This window comes from Giraffa tippelskirchi, chromosome 3 (assembly GCF_054371585.1).
Source record: "Giraffa tippelskirchi isolate mGirTip1 chromosome 3, T2T-mGirTip1v1.2.pri, whole genome shotgun sequence".
In the NCBI taxonomy this organism is placed as follows: domain Eukaryota; kingdom Metazoa; phylum Chordata; class Mammalia; order Artiodactyla; family Giraffidae; genus Giraffa; species Giraffa tippelskirchi.
The window spans coordinates 153,076,453-153,093,312 of NC_137277.1; the positions used below are offsets into that span (position 1 = coordinate 153,076,453).

The 16,860-nt window shown below is 39.8% G+C and overlaps 2 protein-coding genes across 10 annotated transcripts in view; one reads left to right on the plus strand and one right to left on the minus strand.

The window, feature by feature from the left end:
* Positions 1 to 16,860, plus strand: part of ADAM23 (ADAM metallopeptidase domain 23) — a 206,878-nt gene that overhangs the window by 99,181 nt on the left and 90,837 nt on the right. For all 7 annotated transcript variants that reach the window (XM_081577941.1, XM_081577944.1, XM_081577945.1 and 4 more), the window contains 2 exons: positions 1,413 to 1,476; positions 16,559 to 16,641. In XM_081577941.1, the coding sequence (XP_081434067.1) occupies positions 1,413 to 1,476; positions 16,559 to 16,641 (147 nt within the window). The remainder of the gene's footprint in view (positions 1 to 1,412; positions 1,477 to 16,558; positions 16,642 to 16,860) is intronic.
* LOC145541456 (general transcription factor II-I-like) lies at positions 6,367 to 10,123 on the minus strand. Of its 3 annotated transcripts, XM_081577939.1 has the most exons (3): positions 8,912 to 10,118; positions 7,811 to 7,852; positions 6,367 to 7,396 (listed from the first exon to the last, which is right to left on the minus strand). In XM_081577939.1, exons 1-3 carry the CDS (start codon positions 9,768 to 9,770, stop codon positions 6,894 to 6,896), a joined length of 1,404 nt encoding a protein of 467 aa, XP_081434065.1. In that variant the 5' UTR covers positions 9,771 to 10,118; the 3' UTR covers positions 6,367 to 6,893. The 3 variants fall into 3 exon arrangements, with proteins under 3 accessions (XP_081434065.1, XP_081434066.1, XP_081434063.1); XM_081577940.1 differs by lacking the exon at positions 7,811 to 7,852 and having other exon boundaries at positions 6,367 to 6,923; positions 8,957 to 10,118; XM_081577937.1 differs by having other exon boundaries at positions 6,367 to 10,123.

Consider the following 16,860-nt stretch of genomic DNA (forward strand, 5'->3'; position numbering starts at 1 on the left):
CAAGCCTCCTCCAGACCCTCCACACTGGGTCATAGTAGAACCACATCAGGTGCAGCTCTCAAAATGATGCAAAATCCTTGAGTCCTCCCATCCTTTTGTTAAAGAAGCAGTGTCGAGATTTCCCAACAAGAAAACCTGCTGGTGGGCAGAGTTATGGAAGACAGAATGTCAGAGCAGGCCTTCCTGAGACATCATCTGCTCCAAGCTTTTTTCTTACAGAAGAAATGGAGACCTAAATATAGGGCACACACTTGGCTCATCATTGAGCCTACTGTTGTCCTTCAGTTATCATTAGTACTAAGTGAGTTCTCCCTTGATAGTCCTTAGAACAGTGGCTGGGATAGGATATAGTGAGTACTCAGTCAATGTGGGTGATCTCTTGTTACCATTATTTCTAGTGGTACAGCTAAAACAGGAACCCAGATGCCCTAGCAATTCTGTGCTCATTTGGAGGCACATATTTTGTATTTCCTACCTTGTATAAAGGGAAATGTGTTGGAGGAAGCTGAGTTAAAAATAGTGACAGCTGCAGTGCCTGTTACTGGACACGTACTCAGCGCTGAGTTCTCATATGGGTGGTTTCATTTAATCCTGTTAGTGTCTATGCGATTCACACTATTTGTTGTCTTCGTGTGACTCATGTAAAGGCTGAGCTGGGTACCTTGCCCATGGTCACACTACTAATAAGGAGCTGGGCTAGGTTTTAAACCTCACTCTGACTTCAAAATCTATGTTCTTAACTATTATTTTATTCCAGGAGTTAGCAAACTGTGGACCGCAGGCCATATCTGGCACTTCTACTTTTGTAATCCTCGAGTGAAGAATGTTTATTAAATTTCCAAATGGTTGCAAAAAATTAAAGAAGAAAAATATTTCCTGATGGGTGAAAATTATGTGAAACTCTGATTTCAGTGTCCATAAATGAGGTGTTATTGGAACACAACTGTATAGCCTGTAGCTACTTACATGATAAAATAACAGAGTTGAATAGTGGTTATACAGACCCTGTGACTTGAAAAGCCTAAAATATTTTCTATCTGGTCTTTTCTCTGTACTCTTCCTCAGTGATTGTTTTGAGTTTTCAATTAGTTAGAGTGTAATTGTGAAGTTTTACAGCTCTCCTGTTACCTGCCTCTTTGTTTGTTCCATATTAACATATCAATCAAATGATGAATGTGTGTATAAAAAGAATTCATCTTTAAATTATCTGTATTTTACCCTTTTTAACAGATGGAGGAGTGATTTGTTGCTGGATAACATTTGGCACTGTTGATGATATCTGTTCTGCCCTTACAGTGGACAGGAGCGTTTTGTGGTTTACATGGCTCTCACATCCATTTATTGGGCTGGTTATTTTTAAAACCTCCAAGTATCTTAGATGTGGAAATCACTGTATTTTCTTTGCTTTGTAGTGGTTTGCTGTCTTCTGATTATGTGGAGATTCACTATGAAAATGGGAAACCACAGTACTCTAAGGTATGGTCAGTAGCATATGGACATCCTATAGTATAAATATTCTTATTCATAGAATGCTGTTCATTGCACACTGCATTGTTTTGCTGTCTGTCTCACTAAAATCCTGTGGCCTCTTATAAAAGCTATTATTTTTAAATTTAATATATGTTTAGGAGAAATTTATTAAAATTTACAAATGTTTGAGATAACATTAAATGCTCCAGTCAATAAAGAAATGTTCATTGTTTTGGTTATACATACGGTATCTTATGTAAGTGGACGGTATCAAGACTTCTCCAGTTCCATGGCAGCACCAAGCTCATGGTCAGATAAACTGAATGATCAGACTAGAGGGGCTGTTAGAGTGACTGTTTAGTTCAAGGGACTTTGGTGCCCAAGGACAGAGAACAGATGGGGAAAGGAAGATGTAGGAAATATTCTCCCTCTCAATCTTCACAACAGTTCTGTGACGTGGGTATTATTATTTCTGTCGTGCAAAGGAAGATTAGAGGCAGAAAGAGGACAGATAAATCTTCTCATGGCCACCAAGAATTGTAATATCAATGCAATTGGGTGCTTGATTTCCTTCATTGGAGATTAACTGTTCTTTTCATAGAGAATCAATAAGGAAAAGTGGGTCTAGATTAAACAGAGAGAGAGATTACTTGTATGTAAGGAACACAGTTGATCTCCTCCGGTCAGGGTGAAAATTCCTGGAATGGCTGCATCCAGAGAGAGACTGAGTTGTAGGAAGGTTATGGAGCACCTCTGAGCATAAGGTGTGTCCATAGCTACCTGAGGGATAGGATGCAAACAGAGAAACAGAACAAAGTGGGGAAACATTACTGGATTTTGTTTCTTGATTGCTAATGAGCACTGGCACAAAAGTGTGGGCTTGCTGGGTTGTACAGTGTGGGGAGCTGGGCTGGTCCATCTCATATCCTCCCCACAGATACTTCTAGGTGGCCTGAACTGACTACTGCCCAAGGGTCATGGCATTTCTTAGGATTTATAACTGCCCACCTAACAGTGGGCACATTTGTAATTTGATGTATGTTCCAAACCTTTGAATTTTGTGCCCCAGATTAAGAACTTCCATGTATTACTCTTATTAGCCTGTCACTTCTCGCCTTAGGCCGCATCTTGGTGGGGTTGTCAAATCTCCCTAAAAGTTAATATTGTGGAAAGTGAACAGAAATGCTAAATCAAGCTCGGGAACAGTGCTGCCTGGCATTTGTACAAACCAAAGCTTCCTTCAGCTGTGCCAGTGCCGTGAGCACTGCAGATGCTGAATCATGAGTCTGGAGAAGAGAAGATTGCAAGAGACCTTTACAGACTCAGCAAATGAGCCACCTTTGCAGGCCTCTGTAACCTGATCCAAACTTCTCACTAAGAAAGTTTTTTTTTTTTTTTTTAAGGAAATGGAATAGCTAATTGGCCTCCAGAGGTCATTTGAGGTCCCAAATGGAGGTCCTATCATGGATTAGACATGTCAAATCTTATATCAATTGTAACTGAAATTTAAAACAAAGAGTATTTTAGCGCTGATAAAAGAAGTGTTCATTGCAGTTTGTTTCATGTTTATTTCTTTTTTCTTATTTATGACCCATTTTCTCCAAACAGCTTATATATCCAAACTTACTTGCTTCATATGTAATGAATAAGTGGTAATAGTCTGTTTTTTATTTGTATGTATCTATACATACGGGCTTCCCAGGTGGCAATAGTGGTAAAGAACCCGCCTGCCAATGCCAGGAGACATAAGAGATGAGGGTTTGATCCCTGGGTCAGGAAGATCCCCTGGAGAAGGGCACAGCAACCCATTCCAGTATTCTTCCCTGGAGAATCCCATGGACAGAGGAGCCTGATGTGCTACAGTCCATAGGGTTGCAAAGAGTTGGACACGACTGAAGTGACTTAGCTCACACATATGCCTCTCACACTCTGAAACCTGAGTTGATATGGTATACACTAGCCTTTGGGAGAAATTTTTAAATATATATATACATGTTTTATTTCACTAAACAATATAAAACAAGATTTTAATAAAATATTTCAGATTAGAACATTTGTAACAAACATGGCAATGTTCTGTGCCAATTTGTACGTGCTTTGAATTAATCTAAATTACATATTGATAAAATATAAACCATTTAAGCATAAATGGATGAAGGACATAAATGTATATTTCACAAAAGAAAAATACAAATATCTGGTAAATTTTTTATAAGCAAATGCAAGTTAAAATGAGAATACAAATGGCATCTTTTAAAATGTTAAATTATCAAATTTCTTTAAAAAATCATAATATCCAGTAATAGTCACAATAATATTGGTGGAAGTATACATTGGAGGAACATGCCTAGAAACAGCTTGATTACAGTTATCAGGAATCTGAAAAAAAAGTTCAAAGCAAGCAAATGGATCTTGAGAACCTGTTTAGAGGTTCCAGTAAGGGAATACAACTAATAATCAGAACTTATACCTATATATTTACTTGCAAAGTTTTGGTAATTCAGAGTAGAACAGAAAATAAAGTTTTTTTTTAGCCTAACAATATTATAAATATTTTAACGTGCATTAAAATTTCTGCTAAACTTTTGTTTTTAAAAGATGTATAATATTGTGTCCACTTCATTTGGTATAATTTGTTTAATCCCACAATGATAGACATTGAAAATTGCTTCTAATATTTCACTGTACAAATAACTTTAAGTGCTGGTGCTTAGTCACTCAGTCGTGTCCGACTCTTTGTGACCCCATGGACTATTGCCCACCAGCTCCGCTGTCCATGGGGATTCTCCAGGCAAGAAAACTGGAGTGGGTTGCCATAACTTTAAGTAAAACCCTTCTAAATATATTTTGTGTACTTCTTTAATAATTGCTTAAGGATTACTTTCAAGAATGGAATTTTCTGGGTTAAAGAGTTGGTACATTTTTAAGGCTTTTGCCACATATTCACAGTTTTTCTTTCTAAAAATTTGTATAAATTCATACTCCTACTATCATTGCATATCTATTTTTAAAAGTGTGTCTTTAAAGTTCACATTGTGTTCCACGTTAAGAAAATCTTCATACCGAATACTAGAAAAGAAAATTAGTATGTAAGAATGGCAAGTTAAATAAGCCTGATTTTACACCTTGCAACCTTTCTTCCAAATATCTCAGATTATTTAGACAAAAGTACACACGTGCATGCATACACACACACACACACACACACTATTATTCATATGACTAGGGAGGAACAGAATCACTAATAGCTTACTTGGCTTTAAAGTGAAATATAAATGTGGACATTTAAAATATTCTGGGAATTAGTTTCAAACAAAATGATGAGTCACACTTCAGAGATACTACATGTCAGGTGTTCCCATTTCATGACTACCAAGCCCCCACTTAGTTCCCACTTTTAACTAAGAAGAGGTTAATGTCTTAAGCTTTTATTTTTGTTGAATGAAAGTGGATTAAAGGGGCTTCTTTCCTCTTGAAGTGAATATAGGAACTGAGAGGTCAATAAATTAAGTAGGCAGGATAGAATAGGTGCCAGGTATTAGTAAATGCATATGAAAGAACTTTGCTTCTGCACCAACAGTTCCTGGCATGATGCTTTGCACACAATATACAACAAAACAACTTTGTTGGTCAACTTTATTGATGAACCTATTAACATAAGTTATTTTTTAGTGTATCAGTTCTAAAGGAGTTAGGCATCAAAATAATGGTATAATAGTTCTTTTCCAATTTAGTATATTTCTATTAAATCCCTTTTAGGTGAACCATTCACTTTAAATGCTTGCTAATACTTTGGTTTCTCTTCTTATTAAAAGACCTACCAGCAGTGTAAGACTGAATGGATAGATAACAGTGGTTCTGTCCCCACCTCCCTTGTTACTCTTCATTTTTATTGGGTGGGGATATTGTCCTTTCCTAATTGTATTTTCTCACCCTGGCTTCTTCCTATTTCTTTGCTCACTCTTGCCCGGGGAAGAAAGAACACTTTAACTGATGGGAAGGAACTGAGCATGTCTACATAGTCCCTTCCTCATTTTGGAGGGTGAGATTCACCTTCCTACAGAAAGAACACATTTTCTCCATATTCTACGTTGTTCAGTGGCAGCCTCTGTTTATTTTGGCCGCCCCACTTGGCATGTGGGATCTTAGTTCCCTGATCAGGGATAGAACTTGTGCCCCTTGCAGTGGAAGTGCGGAATCCTAACCACTGGACTGCCAGGGAAGTCCCACAATTCTATTTTATTTTATTTTATTTTATTTTATTTTTTTTTTTTTGGATGGATTTTATTTATTACCCTATATCTACAATTTGAGGTAAAATATAAGCAACACATAAAAATGCCTATTTCTGCTACCATGTAATATAATTCTCCATTGTGAATATTGTGATAAAGCTAATGAAAACTCTATGCCATCACATACTCTAGCTTTTCGTATAGCTGGTATTTTACATCTCTTACTGTTGGTGAAATCTCAACACATGTAAGATTCTCCTACAAATGGCGCAGAATGTCAGAGGGTGCCTGGTCAGCTGACTGACCCCTCACTGCCCACATTGGGGCCTCAGTGTCACTGGTTCAACTGCAGAGTAATGAAGGCAACGAACCCCCCCCCACCGAGTTCTGAGCCGAGCTGGGGTAGTGTTCCAAAGCATTCCACACCACGACCGGGCACACGGCAGTGAGGCTCTAGTGTCGTTCAGCTCGCCCCAACACTCATACCTGACCTCAAACTTCTGGTACGCCATGCATTTTATTTGGATGAAAAATGTGGATGGAAGAGGTTCTCTGTATTCCATCTATTAGCCACACGCTGAGATTACCGACCTCTTACTGGCTGTTAGCTGATCCTGATGGTTGTGTTTTAATGATGATAAAAAACATATGAACCATGATAGAGAGCTTAGGAAAAGATTTAGTCAAATATACAGATACTAACTGTTCACTCAGTCATTAAGGAGAGCCGTGAACAAAAGGATCATTTAAATGATTTTCTCCAATAGAAAAACTAAAGAGCTGAACTATATCACAGGGGTTTTCTTCACTGCCGAAGCTGAGATGTTCCAGTAGGAGATATCTTCACTTGATTCGAAAACAAACACCATCGCTGAAGGCTCTGCTGAATATGTAAAAAATCTGATGAGCTCCACCCCTGTCACTTTCCCTGTCGTTTTTTCCAGCACTGCTGTAAAATCCTTATAATACATTCCCAAGGAAACCAGCCATTCCAAATCTACAGTCACTCTGCTCTTTAATTCAATTCACAGAACTGCTGAAAAAGTAGACATTTCTATCTAAAAGTAGAAAAAAAGGTTTGTATAGAAGGTATTTCTGTTATACAAGTATATTACACAGCCTGGGGCAGTAACAGGTCCGAAAAGCTCTTCTCACTCACTGACACTTTAAGCCTAGGAGGGAAGAGTTCTACCACGTAGGGTCTGGTTCTTGCTTGATTTGGGAGTTTCCATCAGTCTCCTTTATTTCTTCAGTTGCAGGAACCTCCAATTGGGTTGGCTCGGCTGATTCTTGGATCACTGGGCCTTCTGACTCATTCTGATCAACCAACTGGTTATTAATCACAAGTCCTGGAAATGGTCTAATGACTGTGAATTTAATGAACTCAGCAGAATCTAAGATTCTTCTCATGGAGCTGATTTCCAGATAGCTGGGGGCTTTGAATGACACTCCAGGGGGCATGCCATCAACCACCACACAGCCAGGGTTAATTGTGATTTTCCTGTAGGGAACCTTCACGGGGAAACCCATCCCAATGGCTTCACCAAATTTTCGACTGAAGAGGTCATTAACTTGCTCTCTTAGCTGTCGAGCTTTTTCAACTTTTGACAGTCTTTCATTATCATCATCTGGAATTGTCACCTGAATGATGTTAAGGTCTTCAACACCTGATGCAGTAGTATTAACATTGGGTGATGCATTGATTTTTCTTGGAGGGCTCTTAGATGAGGAGGTGCTCTCCTTAATTGCAGTCTCAAACATTTCTGGCTTTTTAATGATGAACTTAATTTTAGCTTTGTTTCTGAGTATCTTCTCCAGCCGTGGAATGCCAAAAGTCGACGGTCGTCGGAATGGCACACCCTCGGGTAAGCCTTCCACATAGAAGTCTTCTGGGAAAGACTCAAATAACGCAAACGGCACTTTCACAGCTTGTTTAAGGCCAAGAGCTTCACCACATTTTTCATTGAAAAGATTTTCAACTTTCTGTTTTAGGTCTGTGATTTTGGCATTCCAGGCCTCAAAGGAAAACTCTCTCCCTCGAGGCTTGAAGGGAACATTAGAACCATTCGTCTGGGTAGGGGTTCGAACGGCTGAGGTTTGAGGGTTGCTGTTATTAGGGCCTTCCACAGTGACCTCAATTTCAGGAACTTTAGAATTACTCCCGGGGCTTCGTGGTCTTTTCGGGGACTGCAAAGCTTTAGTGTTTATTTTACTAGCCATTCCAGGAGGCAAGTAGGAAATAACTAGTTCAGGTTTTTTAACAACAAACTTGATTTTATTACTTCCACGCACAATCCTTTCCAGTCGTGGAATTCCAAACCAGGTAGGGCTTCGAAAGGGAATTCCTTCTGGCAAGCCTTCCACATAAAGGAACTCGGGGTTTGATTCAAACACCGGGTATGGTACTTTTACTGCCTCCGTGAGTCCAAGAGCTTGAGCAAACTTCAAGTTAAAAATCTCTTCCACTTGCTTCCGTAGCTTGGTAATTCTGACATTCCAATCTTCTTTGACTGGTGTATTCGTTCTGGGCTGAGTAACTTCAGTAGTGCTGTGCGTCAGAAGCTCTGGTCTTTTAATAACAAATTTAATTCGATTGCCCACTTGAATAATTTTTTCCAGCCTTGGGATCCCATACCACGAGGGACTTCTAAAAGGAATGTTTTCTGGCAGTCCTTCCACGTAGAGGTCATTAGGGTGTGCTTCAAATTTCTGGTAAGGTACAGCCTTAGCTTCAGTGCTCCCTAAGGCTTCAGCAAATTTTTTACAGAAAAGCTGATCTACCATCTTTCGTAACTTAGTGATTCTGGCATACCACTCTTCCTTGACTCCTGAAGCTGGTTTATCAAGCTGTAAGTCTTCACGTGTTGAATTCAAAAGTTCATGTTTCTTAATCACAAAACGAATCCTTTCCTTTGCAAGTAATATCCTCTCAAGGCGAGGGATTCCGTAAGTAGATGGCCTTCTAAAGGGGATTCCTTCCGGAAGTCCTTCTACATAAAGATCTTCCACGTGGGACTGGAAAAGAGGGTACGGGATCGTCACAGGACCTTTGGCTTTTATAGCTTGAGCATACTTTCTTTCAAACAATTCTTCAACTTGTTTACGCAGATCAGTAATTCGAGCATTCCACTTCTCGAAGTTGAACTCCCTCACTTTCCGTTTGCCGGCATTGGCAGGTTCTGTGACGGGTGGCTGGGGAGGTTCACTGCTCTTTGGTCTCTTGGCAGGTGGAGGATAGTCATCATCTTCTGCTGGTACTTCCATTTCTGTTCCTTCATTGCCCTCTGAAGAATGATGGCTTCCTTGAATGTTATATTGATAGTAATCAGGATCTTCAGATTCTTCCTTCACTGTCACAGCTGCCATTTCCAGAGAAATGCCAGAATCTTCTGTGGGTTCAGTTTTCACTTTGACGGGCCCACAGCTTCCACTTGGAGATAGCATTGACCTTTCAGCATCTGAAACCATCACACGACCACCTAGGTGCTTCTTTGGCTCTAGGAAAGGTCTTTTAATGATAAATGAAATCCCTGCTTTGTTCTCCAAAATCCACTTCAGGGTAGCGAGATCATAGTTTTCAGGGTGTTTGAAGGCTACTCCTTCTGGAAGCCCCTGCACCACCACGGCCGACTGATCTCGGAGCATCTTTTCATATGGAACAGGTACCACTGTTGACTTCCCTAAAGCTTTCCCATAGCAAAAGCAGAAATAGTCCTCAACTGTTTTTCTGAGTGTTTCAATCTCTACAGCATCGACACTCATCCGATTCGCCTGGGTTGTAGATTTCATTTTATGCATCTCTGCAGCCTTTTCTTCCTCTTCAACACAGTATTTTACAAAATCTTTCTGAAAGTCCTTTCTAGTGTTGACAAAAGCACGTCCTCTCTCAGTTCCAACAACAAACACATCCGTTTCATACACTGCGATGCACGCCACTTCCGCCTTGGACTTGGCCAATTCTTTACACATGGACTCAAGAGCAGACATGAGGAACGTCACCACCATCCTGCTCTCTGAGGACTCCTCGTCTTCGACAGGCAGGGTAGACACTGCTACTTGGGCCATGATCCCCGAGTGCAGCCGCCTCCAGACAGCGCCGGGGCCGGGGGGGCGCCGAAGGGAAGCGAATGTGGGTCGCGCGCGCGCGAGCTGCGGCCGCGGCGGAGCAGCCTGGGGTTGAGACGGGCCGGCGAGCGGGCAGGAGGTGAGAGGGTGAGGGGGCCCGAGCGTCTCGGCCGAGCTCCTGTCACCGCCGCATGGCCGCCCTTGGCAGGGCCTCGCTCAGCGCCTAGATCCTCTCACAGGGGAACCGAGGGATAGGCCGGGGTAACCGCTGCAGGCGGGCGGCCACGGCTAGCGAGCGCGTGCGGGGAAGCGGGGGGGCGATCGGTGGCCCCTTTTCTCTGCTCTCCCCACAATTCTATTTTAATATATTAAAACTCACTGAATCACAAAAGAGTGTCTCAAAAAAAAAAAAAAAAAACCCTCTCAGATAGGTATTGGGAGTTTATTTACACACTCTTTCAACAAACATGAATCCTTTGGTCCTTTAAGATTGGCTTCTTCATGAGCCTAAGTGAGAAGACCATTTTTATTCATTCATTAAACAGCTGTTGATTTCACTCACTCAGATCTCATCATTGTTCTAGAAGCTGGATATGCAATGGTGAACCTAGCAGATAAAAATCTATGCCCTTGAGGGTTCTGTGTTCTAGTCTCACCTTGGTTCTTTTCTTTGTCATTTTAATCATGTTGCCCTCCTAGAATTTTGTGTGTGTGTGTGTGTGTGCTTTCCTTATCAAGTCATCACCATGGTCAAGCTCAAACTCACTTCTTCCATAAATGCTTCTTGGCAGGGAGTATTGTCAGAGACAATGGGCTTCTGTGGGCAAGGCTCTTGGCTGGGAAGTTAAAAAAAACACTCCCCAGGAAATCAAGAGAGCATCCCACACTGGCTCCCTACAAAGTTATTTTAAATCTGAATAGTATAATATGTGTGAACTATTAAAAATGTATATAGCACTAAAATTTATGTAGTACAGCTATATATATATAAACATATAAATTAGAACATGTAAATGTTCTGATACCTGGACATTTTTTCCCCTTGAGTTTAGCAAAGATAAATAATTAAACTGGTGTTGGGTTCTCAAGTTGTCCAATTCTCTGAAATATTTTTTTGTATCCTTATTTTGCAGTATTCAAATTCGGGTATATGCATCCCATTTTAAGTCCCTTTGGCGATGCAATAATCTTCATTTATTAGATTCTCCATTTTTGTTGAATATAAGTACCCGACAGTTTTTAATCTGAAAATGCTGATGCCCATGGAGACACATGTAGACTTGTGTCGTGCATCGAATGAGCCCTTTTTGATTCTCCTGCCTGCTGTTTGCCTAGTTACAGGTCTGTGACCCTCTCATAGGTGGTGATCTCAAAGTCTCTGACTAGCGCTCTTGAACTGTCTGAGACCTTCCTGATTGCACAAAGAAATGCTAGAGCCTGCAGATGTGGGATTCAGTTTAGCTTTCTGCTGTCTGCAGCAGAACCTTTTAGCACTTTGTGACTCTCTCTCTATTTGTACACAGAGATGGCAGTTACTGTTAGGGAGCGAGGGTTTCAGATGGCTAGTTCCTTGGATGGAGGTACCCCGGGAAATGACTATCCAGTGTCTTCATTAACAAGGCCCTCCCCCTGGAAGGGGCCCCTCTGACCTGACCTGCTCCTGTCATCCTGATACCCAAGAGAGAATACTTCTCAACAGGGATTTATTTAATATGAAATACCCGAAGATCTAACTTTGTGGTGACATTAACAAAGTGCTACATAATCTGCAGAGTTGCTAAACAATATTTTTCTGGTAATGCTTTCTCAAAAACTTGGTGTAAATTAAGCAATAAGGAAGTCAGAAAGTCTTCTAATACCACTAATATTAACACTAAGTCAGGACTTGCCAAATTGCGTGTTGTGTTTAATATAACTACACAAGTTAGATATTAAAGCTTTCTTATGATGATAAACATCAGAGATTAGATGTTACTGCAGGTCTCAAAAGTCCAGGAAGTATGGTGATCCACATCCACATATACTGTGAACCAAACAGATGATATTCTGTTCCCTTCAGCTGATATTCTGCCTTAATTAAAACAGGTACCAATGACCTTTATACTGAAAGAGCATCAGCTTTCAGTTTTCAGTGCAAGCGAGTGAAACTGAAGTGTAAGAAAAGACTTGGAAATATTTTCTGGGAAAAAAGATTATTTGCAGGAAAATATAAAAAATAGAGCTTTTTTAGAAAGGTCAAATAAATATGACAGTGTTGGCTGTGCACTTCTAACAGTCACTTGACTCAAGATAGCTTTTGGGTGTGACACAAAGTGCTCTATAACTGGTTTGATGAAATTTACAGTTTCTTATGGTTGTTTTTAGAATCATGGGAAGAGTCTGATATTTAATTACAGGGTATTAATCTGGATTCTCAAATTACTGAAATGTGTGGTACCATTTGCTCCTACAAGTTCCAGAGTTGAATATGCAAATAGAATTTGACATAGTATATAGAAGTCAGTATTTGTGCATGGAGTAGAATTTTGAGAAGCAAAAGCAGCACTTTACAAAATAGTAGCAAGATTGTAGTACCAATTTTAGAAACCAGCATTGAAACTTTATATTATAGTTACTGAAAGGAAACAAACTAAGATGACTGGGGAGTGGTCATTTGATATGTGGGTGCACCCTTTTATGCACTTAAATATCATCTGAGGCTATTGTAATACAGCTTAATAAGCAGTGATCAAGATGACTGTAAATCATCAATGAAAAGTCAAAGTCAATATTCTATTTAAGAAATTTGGGATTAACATATACACACTGTATAGATAAAATAATCAACAAGGACTTGCTGTATAGCACAGGGAACTCTACTCAATATGTGTGTGTGTTAGTCACTTAGTCGTGTCTGACTGTGACCCCATGAACTGTAGCCCACCAGGTTCCTCTGTCCATGGGATTCTCCAGGCAAGAATACTGCGGTGGATTGCCATTTCCTTCTCCAGGGGTTCTTCCTGACCCAGGCATCGAACCCAGGTCTCCTGCATTGCAGGTGGATTCTTTACCATCTGAGCTATAGGGAAGTCCCTTCTACTCATATATGTATGTATAACTGAATCCTTTTGCTATGCATGTGAAACTAGTACAACATTGTAAATCAACTATATGTGTGTGTGTTAGTTTCTCAGTCATGCCTGACTCTTTGTGACGCCATTGACAGTAGTTTGCTAGGCTCCTCTATCCATGGGATTTCCCAGGCAAGAATACTGGAGTGGGTAGCCATTCCCTTCTCCAAGGGATCTTCTCAACCCAGGGATTGAACCCAGGTCTCCTCAACTGCAGGCATATTTTTTTATCATTTGAGCCACCAGGGAAGTTATATTTCAATATTAAATAAAAAAATAGGAAACTTCTGGCTAGACAGTGTGGATTCCGTGCTTACATTTATTTCTAGTTCCTGATAGTAACACACTCAAATAACAGTTAAGGAATTTAAAAAAAGGTATAAACCCACAAGAATGAAGAGAAGAGAAGACAGCTAATAAGAGGTGTCCATAAGATTGCAGGAGCTAGAAAGCAGATGGATGAAGAGTAATTGCCCTAGGTTTGAGTTTTTCTTGCTCTGCTAAGCTCCACTGGGACAAAACCAAGCAGAACCAAGCCAACTTGTGTTTCTTCACCCAGAAAGCCCCAGGAATTGAAAGTACCAGAAAACAGAAAGATTGGTTGAAAGTCTACTTGGAGAGGCACTAAATCCCTGATCTACTCCCTACCCTGGAGAGCCAGGCACCCTTTCCTCTGCTTTAGTAGAAGAGAAATTTGTAGAGAAAAATGGAAAGGAAGGAGCTTATCAGAGAAACAATAGAAGTTTCCCAGAACTGAAGTGCATGCATTTTATTTTTTTACTATTTTAATATATATATTTTTATTACCTGCACTGACACATGCTCAAATATGTTTCATGCAGAGTTGTAGGTTTTTTTTAAAAAAATTATTTTATATTGGAGTATTGTTTTTTTTTTTTTAATAAATTTATTTATTTTGGTTGGGAGCTAATTACTTTACAATATTGTAGTGGTTTTTGCCATACATTGACATGAATCAGCCATGGGTTTACATGTGTTCCCCATCCTGAACCCCCCTCCCACCTCCCTCCCCATCCCATCCCTCTGGGTCATCCCATTGCCCCAGCCCTGAGCATTTGTCTCATGCGTCGAACCTGGAATGGTGTTCTGTTTCACATATGATAATATACATGTTTCAATGCTATTCTCCCAGAACATCCCACCCTCACCTTCTCCGTCAGAGTCCATAAGACTGTTCTATGCATCTATGTCTCTTATTCTGTCTCGCATATAGGGTTATCGTTACCATCTTTCAAATTCCATATATATGCATTAGTATACTGTATTGGTGTTTTTCTTTCTGGCTTACTTCACTCTGTATAATGGGCTCCAGTTTCATCCATCTCAATAGAACCGATTCAAATGTATTTTTTTTAATGGCTGAGTAATATTCCATTGTGTATATGTACCACAGCTTCCTTATCCATTCGTCTGCTGATGGACATCTAGGTCGCTTCCATGTCCTGGCTATTGTAAACAGTGCTGCGATGAACATTGGGGTACACGCATCTCTTTCAATTCTGGTTTCCTCGGTGTGTATGCCCAGCAGTGGGATTGCTGGGTCATATGGCAGTTCTATTCCCAGTTTTTTAAGGAATCTCCACACTGTTCTCCATAGTGGCTGTACTAGTTTGCATTCCCACCAACAGTGTAAGAGGGTTCCCTTTTCTCCACACCCTCTCCAGCATTTATTGCTTGTAGACTTTTGGATAGCAGCCATTCTCACTGGAGTGAAATGATACCTCATTGTGGTTTTGATTTGCATTTCTCTGATAATGAGTGATGTTGAGCATCTTTTCATGTGTTTGTTAGCCATCTGTATGTCTTCTTTGGAGAAATGTCTGTTTAGTTCTTTGGCCCATTTTTTGATTGGGTCGTTTATTTTTCTGGAGTTCAGCTGCAGGAGTTGCTTGTATATTTTTGAGATTAATTGTTTGTCTGTTGCTTCGTTTGCTATTATTTTCTCCCATTCTGAAGGCTGTCTTTTCACCTTGCTTATAGTTTCCTTTGTTATGCAAAAGCTTTTAATTTTAATTAGGTCCCATTTGTTTATTTTGCTTTTATTTCCAATATTCTGGGAGGTGGGTCATGGAGGATCCTGCTGTGATTTGGAGTATTGTTGATTAACAATGTTGTGTTCGTTTCAGGGTGTGCAGCAAAGTGATTCAGTTATACATATATAGATATTCCTTCTTTTCAGATTCATTTTCCCATATAGGTTATTACAGAATATTGGGTAGAATGCATTTTCTTGATTCGAAAGTGTCCAGCACAATCAATAAGCAAAGTCCCCCCCTGAGGTGCATCATGAGATTTCATGAAAATGGATATGAATAGAATTTCCTGCAATCTTCTTGAAAAGGGAAACATAGATTGTATGGACAATGTTTAACATTAGAATAATTTCCAATTTTCAACATTAGAAGATTTAAGAGTGTGCACAATGCCTTTGAAATACTGAGAGAAACTAATTATCAATCTAGAATTCTCTACCCACCCACATGATCTAGTGTGAAGGTAGAAACGGGATTTTCAACTTTCAAACTTGTCTTTCATAAATTCCTTTTCAACAAATTACTAGAGGATGTGTACCTGCAGGAAAGGGGATCATGAATGCAGAAGACACAAGATCTAGGATTCAATACAGAAAGAGGACAGAGGAGTTCCCATAATGATGCTATAGACCAGTCCTGGGATGCAGCCATGCGTCAGACCTAGCATGAAGGTGAAACAAGAGGGGTGTCTCCAGGAACAAAATGGATTTGATAACTTACCTGCTATAATTGATCATAGGAGAAGAGTTGTAGATAATATTTTAGACAGTAGGGTCTGTACACATGCTGAATACATGGAAAAGCAAAGAAAAAAGAAAAATTCTCAAAAAAATTTAAAACAGAGCTTGAAAGACAGTGTAATCAGAGTGGCACAGCTATGAACAATATTTGTGTAGTCACAATATAAACACTAAATATAATTTAACCAAAAGCTTCTGGTGTGTGTTAGAATGTATTGGGGGCAAGAAGAGTTTTCGAGATTCTATATTAGGAAGGTAATTTCTAAGGTGAAATAAATCAGGATATAACAGTATAAATACTCCATTCAGAAATACATAGGTAAACAGCTGAAGAAACAGCTGAAAGTGTTAAAAATAGTTGCTATGGAGGTGGTGAGAGAAAGCGCTAGGAAACTGCTGTGTGTGTGTATGTGTTTAAATAGGTCTTGCAGTTACTATTTGCCTTTGGAAAGTAAGTTTATATATTATTTCTAAAAAAATTTAACAACTGATTTTAAAAGGAAAGGAAAGCATATCACCAAGTCTTATGTAGTTTGCCATAAAAAATGATGATAAACACCACCTTTGGGGGAATCACCTCAGTTTTGTAGAAGATTTTATTCCCTAACAATATCTGCTAAGTGTCTACTCCCTCACATGCTTAGGAAAGGTATATAAGTTGTTCCAGCTGCATTAATGTCTTATTCCTGTTAAAGTCTTTTCTTCATTACATAGAATATACACCTGCTTCTTGTAGAAAAGTTGAAAAATTGAGATTTCATAACAACCTGGAGGCATTCCTAGGATCATCCCTGCCTTTCTTTTGGCTTTACAGATGCATCCCAAAGAGAGAATCGTACTGGAGAGAGCATGATTTATCAATAAAATCTTCTTCTGTATTACAGGGTGGAGAGCACTGTTACTACCATGGAAACATCAGAGGTGTCAAGGACTCAAGGGTGGCTCTGTCAACCTGCAATGGACTTCAGTATGTGGGACTCTCATAGCGAGAATCACCTTGCTTTCATCCGTTCCTTTCACCCTTTCCATCTTGCCTTTCATGGATACTTATTTTAGTGACTGTTCTGTGCCAGTCCTGGGATAGAGACTGGATGTGGTGAACAAGGAGGGCATAGTCCCTGCTCTGTTAACACTTAGAGTTTGCAGTTGATTTAGAGATTAAATAAATGATTGTACAGATTGTTAT

Coding starts and splice junctions, on each gene's coding strand:
- LOC145541456 (XM_081577937.1), bottom strand. CDS start 9,770: ATGGCCCAAGTAGCAGTGTCTACCCTGCCTGTCGAAGACGAGGAGTCC.